The sequence below is a fragment of the Nyctereutes procyonoides genome, unplaced genomic scaffold, assembly GCF_905146905.1.
Source record: "Nyctereutes procyonoides isolate TBG_1078 unplaced genomic scaffold, NYPRO_anot_genome, whole genome shotgun sequence".
NCBI classification, from domain to species: domain Eukaryota; kingdom Metazoa; phylum Chordata; class Mammalia; order Carnivora; family Canidae; genus Nyctereutes; species Nyctereutes procyonoides.
Window position 1 is genome coordinate 17,440,333 of NW_026575155.1, and position 11,375 is coordinate 17,451,707.

Sequence of the window (11,375 nt, forward strand, 5' to 3'; positions counted from 1 at the left end):
CCTGCGGGTCCCCGAGCCGCCCACGCCCCCCCCCCCCGCCCCGCCCCGCCCCGCCGGCCCTCCGCTCCTCCCCTGCCCGTCCCGCGGCCCCCGCTCGCCCTGGGCCCGCCCCGCCCGGCCCCGCCCCGCCCCCGGCCCCGCCCCGCCCCGCCCCGCCCCTGCCCGACCCGGCGGCCGGAGCGCGGCGGGCCCAGGGCGCAGGGCTGCGGAGCGCGCGGCATCCGCGGCGCTGACGGTCGGGCCGCCGAGCATGGCGCCGTCGTGCGGGGAGGCCCGGGGCCGCGGGGGGCTCGGGCGGGCGGGGGACGCGCGCGGCGGCCTGACCCGGGGGCGGTGGCCCGGGGCCCGCAGGTGGCGCCCGCTGGACGTGCTCGCGCCGCTGGTCCTGCTGCTCGGAGCCCGCGCGGCCTCGGCGGATCCAGGTAAGACCCGGGGGCGCGGGGGGCGCTCGCCCGCCGGCCCTTGCCCCCTGTCCCGGCGGCGGCCTCCGCCCCGGCGCCGCTCGGCTTCCCCCGGAGGCGCTGCCCACGCGCGCGGGGCCCGGCGGGGCGAGCGGAGGGGCCGGGGGCGCGCCGAGGCCGGGGCCGGGTGTCCCGCGCGGCCCATTCATTCCGGGCTGCGGGGCTCAGCGCCGCCCTGGCGGGGGCACAGGCTTGGGCGGCTCCAAGGGGCTGCCGGCGCGCTCGGGGGCCGGGGCTCCGGGGCGCGGGGTCTGGGGGTGCAGGGGCTACGGGGCGCAGAGTATGGGGGTGCAGGGGCTCCGGGGCGCGGGGTCTGGGGGTGCAGGGGCTCCGGGGCGCAGGGCCTGGGGGCAGGGGCTCCGGGGCGCAGAGTATGGGGGTGCAGGGGCTCCGGGGCGCGGGGTCTGGGGGTGCAGGGGCTCCGGGGCGCAGGGCCTGGGGGCAGGGGCTCCGGGGCGCAGAGTATGGGGGTGCAGGGGCTCCAGGGCGCAGGGCCGGGGGGGGGGGCAGCGTCCCGGGTGTCGCTCCCCGCGCCGGCTCAGCCCGGCAGGTCCCCTCCGGGGCCTGGTGACCGCGCGGCCCGGCAGGTTCCCGCAGAGCCCAGAGCGTGGCCGCCCTCCCTGCGTCTCCAACCTGTTGAGGCCGAGCTGCCCGGGCTCCCCGGGGCCAGCCTTTGTGCGCCGCGGGGCCGCAGGCCTCTGTCCCCGCGCCCGCCGGGTGTCGGGTTGCGGCCGTCCCCTTTGATGCGGCCGCGGCCGGGAACAATGCTCCGAAGCCCGCTGTCTGGCCAGCACCCCGGCCTCTCCGCCTGGGCCGCGAGCTGAGCGAGGGCCACCATCCCAGCCAGGCCGCCACCTCCTGTGCCGCAGCCCCGGGACCCCCACCCCGCCACGCGGTCGCCAGGTCGCCTTCCCCAGCGGCCCAACAAAGGCCCCTCGGAGGTGGCGGCGGGCTTGCCAGGACCCCGGGGAGCCCCCACCCCAGGGAGCCTGGCATTTGTCACCGGTGGAGCCGGAATGCGCCGTGGACGTGTGTCCCCGACAGCCCGCCGCTCGGGGTTGGAGTGATGGTGGGACGCTGTTGACTGCGGTGGGCACAGCAGCCACACACCTGCTGGCCACAGCGGGCCGGGAAGGAGGGACAGGGCTTGACACAGGGGAAAACAATCATGCTCCATTGTTTCCAGGAGGCGTAGTGGCCAGGTTAGAGGGCAGCACAGACCTCTTCTAAAAAGTTGCTGCCTCCTCACTAGATCTGCTGGAAGCACCTGTTCGCTTCCTCACGGATGTGCGTTAACTCCAGGGGCATTTGGGAACCCTTCCGTGTCCCCCAGGTCTTCTCACCAGGCGCAACGGAGGGCCACTGGGGCTGTTAGCCCTGACTTCGGGGCCTGCCCCTGTCCCCCCCCCCCCCGCTGCGGGGGCAGCGGTGATGCTCACGGGGACCGGACCAGGCAGCCCGAGCTGGAATCTGTAAAGCCGGACACCTCCTCTATCCTGCGACCCTGGAGCGCCCAGCCCCCAGTTTACGAAACTTTGTAATCAAGGGAAGGAAACCAGGGCTGATGGCTTTTGGCCACAGAGTGGAAACAATACAGTGTTATGTCAGTGAGCTTCGGCGAGCTGGCATCTGGAGATCGAAGGGTGTTGGACTTCAGGTGGACCTCTGGGGGGGCGGGTGGTGCTGGGTCCTCCGGGAAGGAGGGAAGGAAGGAAGGAGGGAGGGAAGGAGGGAAGGAGGGAAGGCCGCCGGCCTCCGGTGGAATGCAGGTCTTTTTGCATCCTGGAGGTTAATGCAGGAAGCGGGCTCAGCGGGGAGCACAGGTTCGTCCCTGCTGGGACTAAGTCCCCTTGAAATGGGATGATTGCCCCCTCTAGGTGTCATTGGAGAAGAGTAAATGTGTGTGAAATCGTAACTTAGCAGAGGCCCAAGGTCTTCTGGAAACCCTGAAAGGTCATCCTTGGGAATGAAAGGTTGGAGGCCCCGTCTGCTGATTTGCACATTTTTTCTGACAAAAAAGGATGCATTTCGGTGCCTCTGTGTTGCACCTGACACCTCCCCCCGCCCCCCCTGCAACAGAAGAAAGTCTTTTGCTGTTTTATCTGGGAAGGCACTTGTGCCTCTCCCGCCCCCGTAACTAGCCGCCTGGGGGTCCCCAGGCCGAGCCATGCATGTGGTCCCAGAGGCTCTCCTGGTGGAGGTGGATTCACGTGGGTTAGCCTGGCTGCAGAGGCCGCCCCCATCCCCCACCCCCCGCCCCCCGCCTGGGGTGCTGGTGAGTCTGCCCTTCAGAACGAGATGGAGTCTGGCCTGGCCGGCATTCACAGGCTGCCCTGACCCTGGTCTCCGTCCAAGTCCTCTTGTCTCTGGCCCTGGCACCTGGCTCTGTCAACCCCGCTGCCCGGGGCTCCCACCCCCCCACCACTCGGACTCCTGCAGGAAGCTCCAGGCCTCCCCACCCCCGGGTTTAAACGAGACACAGCCCAAACCCTGGGGGCCCCGTGTCCGTGGGTGTGTGTCATCCCGGGGCCACGGCACCGGGGCGATGCTGGACCCAGCCGGCTGCGAAGCCCTCGTCCAGGCGGCCTGTTCCTAGGGCCTGGTTCTCCGAGAAGCTGCGGCCCAGCTCGGGCGTCGGCAGGTTCGGGTGCGGGACTTCATAAGATAGTTTTGAATTTCAGCAAAACTTGTTTTTCAGGGTGCTCCTGTTTTCCTTTAAGAGAAGGAGGAGAGGGGGGAGTCCTGTGCGGGGAACCCTAGAAGGAGTGACGCCGACCCCGGCCAGAGGGCCCTGCCCCCACCTTTGCTGCACCTTCCAGAATGCATGTGTGCACATGCTTACTGTCTGTGCACGTATGTGCACACACATAAATACACACGTGCACACAGTACATGCACTGATGTGCACACACGTAGCTGCTCACACGACACATGCGTGCACAGAGGCACAAACGCACGCACCCACACACTATGTGCATGTGGGTGCACATGCATGTACCCACACGCGCACACACACATCCATGCTCTCCACCAAAAGGGTATAGTTTTTTTCATCCAAATTGTTGAAAAGGCTTGGTTTTCTGGGCCACTGGGAGAGGCGGAGGGGCCCTGGGTGGGGTGTGCAGCCCCGTCCTTCTTCATGTGGGTGGTGACACTGCCTGGAAATCAGCCCCAGAGCCCCAGAGGGCAGCTGGGCTGGGAGGGAAGCTCTCACCCTGAGTGGGGGAGCCCTAAGGGAGGAGTCTCCTCGATGCCCCATTGCTCAGCGCCGTCCAGGGCTGGGGGTGGCCCACCTGCCTCTCTGCAGTGAGGTGCTGTCCACCCCGCAAGAGGGGAAACATCAGATTGTCCATGCTGCCGAGGCCAGGGCACACTGAGACCCCTGGGGCCTGGTGATGGACACATGGCACCCTCGAGAGGAGGCCTGCAGCTCCCCAGAACCTCACAGCCCGTGAGCGGCGACAGGGGCAAAGCCCGCCTTCTGATAGGATGTCCAGTGAGCCACCTCCTGGCTCCTGGCCTGAGGCCCGCTGGGCAGGGGTGGCCCTCGAGATGGAGGGGGGCTGCCTTCCCGCCAGCTCTCCGGGGTCAGGCGAAAGTGTGGGGCACGGCGGGTTGGCCGTGCTCACGAGCATCCCCCAGCCCTGGCTCCGCCGGCAGTGAGCCGACCAGTGCCTGTGTGGCCGGTCACAGGTGTCACGCTGTGCGCTCGGCTCCGGAGCGAGCCGATGAAGTGCCCCGAGGTGTCGGCCCCTCTGCAGAGAGCTCAGCCGGGGGAGCACCAGGCGTCCATGCTCGGGCCTCAGCCTGAGAGGTGGACATCGCGGGGCGCGGCTCGTGCAACACCCAGGAACCTGATGCTCTTCTCCGGGAGGAGGGGGGACACTGGGGAAATCCAGGTGTGTGTTGGGTGTGCTCCCAGCAGTGCCCAGCGCGGCCCACGGGGGGCAGGGGCGCAGGGGCGCAGGGGGCTCGTGGCGGCGGAGCGGCTGTCACAGGGAGCTTCTGATCCGGGACCAGCTGAGTCAGATGAAATCCGGAGGCTGCAGGGCAGGGGCTGAGCTCCGCCCGGCGCCCGCAGGAGCGCAGCCCGCCTCCCCGGCACCTCCGGCGGCGGCAAGCCCGAGCACGGCCTGGCCGGCTGCAGCCACGGCCCCGGGAAGGAGAAGGTTCGCGGGCACGTACCTCCTCCTGGGACTTCCTGCGGCTGCCGGGTCGCTCCGGGGGACGAGGCGGGGCCGGGCTCGCGCTGGGCCCGGTGGTGGTGGTGGGGCTCCCGGCCTCGCCCGGTTCCTGGGGGGCCAGACCGAGCACTGCCCGTGGGGCTGCCGGCTGGCCGTTGGGCTGGGGCGCCTCCCGGGAGGGGCGGGCAGCCGGAGCAGGGGAGCCGGGGCGCCCGCGGGCGGGGGGGGGGCGCTGCGGCCACCACGTGCTGAGGATTTATACGTTTATTCACGCCTTGTTTCATCCTAGTCCGATTCTTGTCTTACGTGTTGCGCTGCTCCTTCGAGGACGTTCAGAATTAGTCCCCAGGGGGCCGCCTCTGTTTCACCCGGGTGTGGAAATCCTAACACGGGGCCACGCGGTCCGCAGAGAGCTGTCGTCGGGCCACGGGGGGCGCCCTTCTGCTGGGGTGACCTGGGTCCACGTGAAGCCGTGCCAGGAGGGCTCTGCCGCGGGTTCACCGCCTCCTGGCGCCCAGCTGTGCCACGCGAGCGTCCCTGGGGACGTGAGGGGCCCCGGGGCTGCGGGTGCCTCTGGGGCTGGGCGCCCCCCTGCAGGCCCGGGGCCCTCACGCCCTCCGCCTCCAGGACGAAGGAGGCCTTCTGCCCTGTTTCCATTCAGACAACCAGGGGCCTCGTATCATGGGTTCGAGCCCGGTGGAGAGTGTGGTCCCCACCTGGGGCTGTGGGGTCAGGCAGGGGCAAGCAGGGAGGGGGGGGTGCGTCCCTGGACCCTCGGTGGCCCCCTGGGCGGCAGAGACCCAACCACCCAGGGGGCTGGGGGAGGCTGGAGGCTGGAGGCTGGGGGGCCCTTGTCCTGGCCGGGGAAGCGGAGGCCTAGGGCAGCTCCTCGGCTAGGGGTGGGGGCCTGGGGCGGCCTGTGCGCTCCCCTGGCTTCCGAGTGGCCGTGCTCTGTGGCGTGTCGTTGTCCTTGTGGCTGGCGGCGGCAGCAGGTGCAGGGGTGCGTGTCCGACCCCGGGGTCAGCCTCTCCGGGTGCTTCTTGAGGTGCGGGTGGTTTTCCCCCCCTAATTTTATGGCCTCTTCCCATGTGGGGCACCGAGAGCCAGGCAGCCTGGGGGCAGGGGGCAGGGACGGGGAGAGGGGAGGCCGCAGGGGAGCGCCACGGGGGCATGGGGGGGGCTGTTGGCGTCTTCATCTGCCTTCAAGGGCGTGGGGTTTGGGCTCGTCCCTGGAAAGGAGGCTTCCACGCTGGATGCAGGGCGGCGGCACCTGGCAGGAGGCCTGGCTGCCCACTCGTGGGTGCGATGCCCCTCACGGGGATTGGGGAGCCCGGGGCTGCCCCCGAGCACTGTGTGGCCCCGGGCGGGCCACTCACCCTCTCGGCCTGTGTGTGTCTGGGAGGTGGGGGGACAGCGGGGCTCTGTGGGATTTGACGGGACACCGCTTCAGGGAGTGCATGTCACTCCTGGGCTTTCTGGACGCTGGCTGAGCCCCAGGGATGGCGCCCCCCTGCCCCCCGCGGGCAGGGCAGGGCCTAGAAGGAGGGACGGGCGTGCATCCGTGCATCCGGAGCAGGACGTGGGTCCGGACGTGGGGCACTCGGCGGTGGGCTGCGCCCGCTGAACTGGTGGCTGCTGTGGGACCCAGCGGCCCACTCCCCGCCCCCGGCCACGCCCACGCACATGTCCCCTCGGAGGATCAGGGCCACCGACCCGCCTGTGCGTGTTGGATCTTGTTACCAGGCGCCGTATTGTAAAAAAATTCTCCCGCTGAGAAAGTCTCTTGTTCTCCGCGAGCCAGAGCGAGCCAGGAGCTTCCTGGACGGAGGCCCCGTCCATGCTCGCACATGTGGACGGAGCCGGAGCCTGAGCACAGCCTGGGGGGGGTGGGGGGGGAGGGGGGGAGAGCACGCGCCCCCTCCGTCATCTCCGCCTACGCGCACCTTCCGGGCTCTCCCCCCTGCTGCCCTGCGGCCCCAGGAAGGTGAGGTCCCTCTGCCCTGCATCTACACCCCCTCCCCTCTGCCCTGCAGCCCCCACACCTCACAACCCCTCCTCTCCCCTCTGCCCTGCAGCCCCCCCACCTCACACCCTCCCTGCCCTGCAGCCCCTCCACCTCACACCCCCTCCTCCCCTCTGCCCTGCAGCCCCACCTCACACCCCCTCCCCTCCCCTCTGCACTGCAACCCCCCCACCTCACACCCCCTCCTCTCCCCTCTGCCCTGCAGCCCCCACCTCACACCCCCTCCTCCCCTCTCTGCCCTGCAGCCCCCCACCTCACACCCCCTCCTCCCCTCTCTGCCCTGCAGCCCCCCACCTCACACCTCCTCCCCTCCCCTCTGCCCTGCAGCCCCCCACCTCACCCCCCTCCTCCCCTCTGCCCTGCAGCCCCCCACTTCACACCCCCTCCTCCCCTCTCTGCCCTGCAGCCCCCCACCTCACACCCCCTCCTCCCCTCTCTGCCCTGCAGCCCCCCACCTCACACCCCCTCCTCTCCCCTCTGCCCTGCAGCCCCCCACCTCACACCCCCTCCTCCCCTCTCTGCCCTGCAGCCCCCCACCTCACACCCCCTCCTCCCCTCTCTGCCCTGCAGCCCCCCCACCTCACACCTCCTCCCCTCCCCTCTGCCCTGCAGCCCCCCACCACACCCCCCTCCTCCCCTCTGCCCTGCAGCCCCCCACTTCACACCCCCTCCTCCCCTCTCTGCCCTGCAGCCCCCCACCTCACACCCCCTCCTCCCCTCTCTGCCCTGCAGCCCCCCACCTCACACCCCCTCCCCTCCCCTCTGCCCTGCAGCCCCCCACCTCACACCCCCTCCTCCCCTCTGCCCTGCAGCCCCCCACTTCACACCCCCTCCTCCCCTCTCTGCCCTGCAGCCCCCCACCGCACACCCCCTCCTCTCCTCTCTGCCCTGCAGCCCCCCACCTCACCCCCTCCTCCCCTCTGCCCTGCAGCCCCCCACTTCACACCCCCTCCTCCCCTCTCTGCCCTGCAGCCCCCCACCTCACCCCCCTCCTCCCCTCTGCCCTGCAGCCCCCCACCTCACACCCCCTCCTCCCCTCTCTGCCCTGCAGCCCCCCACCTCACACCCCTTGCCCTCACCTGCCTCCTGGGGTTTTAGAAAGGCAGGTCCCCTGGGAAATCCTCTAGGACGGGATGGAAGGCGGCAGGTGTCCCCTGGAGCCAGCTGTCAGAGCTGGGAGAGGCTTTTTCTAACATAAATAATTATTTCAGCTAAGCACTTCCCGCCACCCCGAGCAAGTCTACACCTGGTGCTGAACCGCTTCCCTGCCCTGAGCCTTTCGGCCTTGGGGAGGAGGGGGGAGCCTTGTGTGTCCAGAGCCCCATCCAGGGCCCCAGGCCCGCCCCTGCCGGGGCTGTTGCTTGGCTCCTGACGCGGGTCTGGAGGCCCCTTGCCGCGCTGCGGGGTCAGCGGGCGCCCTCTGCGGTGGGCAGGGCTGGCAATGACCTCTGGGCTCTCGGCCTCAGTCTCCCCGGGGCACTGAGGGGGCCCACTTTGGGGCTGCCAGGATCTTCCTGCTTTCTGGCTAAAATGAGCGTCACCCCCAGGGCCTTCGGCTTAGGGTCCCCCGTGTTCCCCAGACATGGCCTTTTGTTGTGAAAACAAGTAAGAAAGCCTCTGGAGGTTGGGAGCAGGAAGGAAAGAGCACAGAGCACCCAGCCTCTCTCGCTGTGTTGGGGAAAAGTGCCCCCCAGCCCGGCCCCTGGGGTCGCCCCTCGCTCTGGGCGCCCCGGCCTGAGGCCAGCCCCACAGCAGCCCGGCCCGTGACAGGGCGGATGGCACGCTGGCATCCCAGGTGCCCGACGTCCCCACACGTGAGCCTCTAGACGAAAACCCCTCGTTTATGCTTCTGCTTCCCGCGGCGTCCGTGGTCAGCCCCAGGGATACCCGCGGCCCGATCCGCAGGAGGCGTGGACGCTGCCTCACGTGGTAGGAAGGACCCTGCAGGTGCGGTGAAGGCCCTGAGCCGGGGCGACGAGTGCGGGGGCCTCCATGTGATCCTGGCGTCCTAACAGGGATGGGGAGGCAGTGGGCAGGGTCGGGGTCAGGGAGACGTGGTGGTGGAAGCAGATGTCAGAGGGCGGAACGCGGGACGCGGGACGGAGCCGCTGGCCTGCAGGTGCCCGAGGGGCCACGGGTGCAGGTGCGTCCAGCGGCTGGAAATGACAGGAAGCGGATTCTCTGCTGGAGCCTCCGGGAAGGAGCCCAGTGTCTCCGACACGGTGGTTTGTGACCTCTGGAACTGCAAGAAAATAAATATGTGCTGTTCTAAGCCACCAGCTTTGTGGCGGATTGTCAAGCAGCTGCAGGACCCCGCCCAGCCCACCGTTAGGTCGCGGGAAGCGGCCTGTCGTCTGCAAAGTGCCACGTCCGGGCCCCCCGGATATGCTCGCCGCCCCTCAGGCCCCTGACCCCCTGGGCATGGGCTCCTACAGGCCCCCAAGCTGGGCCCGTCCTAGCAGCCTTCCAGAGCTCAGGCGGCGCTCCCGTTCCAGGCCCCAGAATAACCCCACATGCCCTGGGCAGCAGCCAGGGGCGTGGGCGCGCCCAGGAACGGCCGACCACGGGGTCTCGGGGCGCAGAGGTCCTGGATGGTGGGAAGGCAGCCCGGGGGCGGGCGGCGGCCTGCTCCGCACCCAGCCTGCCGTACGAGGACGCTGACCAGATGTGCCCAGCGGCCTGGGAGCACTTGATGCTCACGTGGCCACAGTCAGCCGGGACGCTGCCGCGGGGGAGACCCGGTGGGCGGCACCAGCGGGCTCCGGGGGACTGGCCGCTGGCCACTGGCCACACCCCTAACGTGCTTTCATTTGCTTCCATCTGGTGGGCGACGTTGGCCGGTTCTTTGGCACCGTGGCCTCTGCCGGGACCTCACACGTTGAGCCGCCGTGGGGGACGTGCAGGCAGGGCCAGCAGCTCCCCCGGCGGCTCTGGGTCCTGGGGGCAGTGCTGGGAGGCTGCCCCAGGGCGGGGAGGGCTAGGGCAGGCCCAGGGTCCCGTCCCCAGGCTCCCAGAAGCCGACTGGCCTCTTCGGGCCCCAAGGGCCGTGGGGACGGCGAGCGTTCCTCCTCGGTGGTCCCAGCGCAGGGCCTGCGCTCAGCCGTCTAAGTTAAACTGGCTCTTGGGTCCTCACTAGTTGGCGAACAAGGACTCGTCGAGCCCTGCTGCCCACACCCCGCGTCCACACAGCCGCCCCGACCACCGTCCGGACCTTGCCTCGGTCTCCCTCTTGTACCTCACTGGGTCGGTCGGCAGGTGGCCTTGCTTGGGCCACAGGCTGGATTGATGGAGCGCCCAGGGTGACGCGCGGTGGGACCTGGCGGGTGTTGGAGGCACCTCCTGGCCGCCGCCCTGCTGTTTAACAAGAGCTCTGGCTCCTGGTCTGAGCTTCCAGAACGAGGCGGGGAGGCCCTCCCGCTGCCGCACGCAGCTCCTTTCCTATCTAGTGGGGGCGGGGGGTGGGTCCTCGCGCCCCTTGGAGGGTCCTGCTCCCTGCCCTGTCCCCCCCTGCTCCCGCCATCCGTCCCTGGAGTCTGAGTGTCTGCGGGACGCTCCCGCTGTCCCCATAGCTGCTGCCCTTGCGCGGTCACCAGGCCCTTCCTCCGGGGTCACGGCTGTTGCCGGGCTCCGACGGGCTTCGCCGACCTCGTCACCCAGGAGCAGGGGGTGTGTCGTCCCCGTCGCGCTGGGCCAGGCGCCGGCTGCGGGCAGGAGGCGCGCCCCGAGGACGTGCGGACGGGCACCTGGAGCATCCACTGCGGACGGAGACCCGGTGGTGGATGCGCCGTGGCCTCTGCGATGTCCGGCTTGCGTCCCCACGCCCGGCCCCGCGGCCCCGCTCTGGGCGCCCCCACCTCCCAGGAGGTGCCCCATGACCCCGCAGTGGCCTCTGCCTCTGTCTCCCTGCCCGCCGGGCGGCGTGTGGGTCGTGACCCTGTGATGTGATGAAAACCCGCAGGTGAAGGAGAGACTCTGCTCTGTCCTGCGTGATGTGCGCGGAGGCTGGACAGCGCGGAGCTGTGTGGGTCGGGGCCCTGGGGTCCGGCGTCCAGTCCTCTGAGAGACCCTGGCAGCCCGGGGCCGCGTGCCCGTCGGCCTGCGGGGTGACCCCTGTGAACGGCCGGGCAGATGACCCGTGGGATCCCAAACGCGTCTTGGAGGCTTGCCCAGCGTCCTCCTGGCGGAGGGTGTCTGCTGACCCGGCTGCGCTCTCTTGTCTTCCGTCGGCGCCGGAGAGGACAGCAGGGTCCCCCAAGCTCCCGGCTCCTCTGTGTTTGCGTCACTGGGCCCCGACCTGCGTTTCCAGAGCTGCATTTCGAGCGCGCTGCCGCCCACGTCGCTGAGTCGGGGTCAGGGGCCGTGTCGGGGGCCAGCGGCCCACCCGTGTGCGGCTCCAGCTTTCCCAGGGCCACTGGGCCGACCCCTCGCCCCTGTTGGTTCCCCGGGCCCAGAGTTTCTCTCTAGGCGATGTCAGAACAGCTGGCTCTGCAGGTGGGGGGGGGCGGCCCCTGAGGGAGGGGGACCAGGAGGACCTGGTCCTGCTGTGCAACCTTCATGACTCTTAAGACACTTCGGTGCAGCCGAGGCCCCACCCCGCCCGGGAGGCCATCCTGGGAGCAGTGCTCACCTCTGGTCATTTCATCTGCTGGGGGCCCTGGGGGCTGGGTGGTTCCGACCCAAAACAGGAGGCGGTTGAGATGCTTCTAT

The 11,375-nt window shown here is 69.9% G+C and overlaps 1 protein-coding gene across 1 annotated transcript in view; it reads left to right on the top strand.

Annotated features, from left to right (window-relative positions):
• The first annotated feature begins 235 nt into the window (after nucleotides 1-235).
• Nucleotides 236-11,375, top strand: part of COL18A1 (collagen type XVIII alpha 1 chain) — a 73,289-nt gene continuing 62,149 nt past the window's right edge. Inside the window, exon 1 of the mRNA XM_055313443.1 lies at nucleotides 236-422. Coding sequence (XP_055169418.1) covers nucleotides 251-422 — 172 coding nt within the window. The 5' untranslated portion in view covers nucleotides 236-250. The remainder of the gene's footprint in view (nucleotides 423-11,375) is intronic.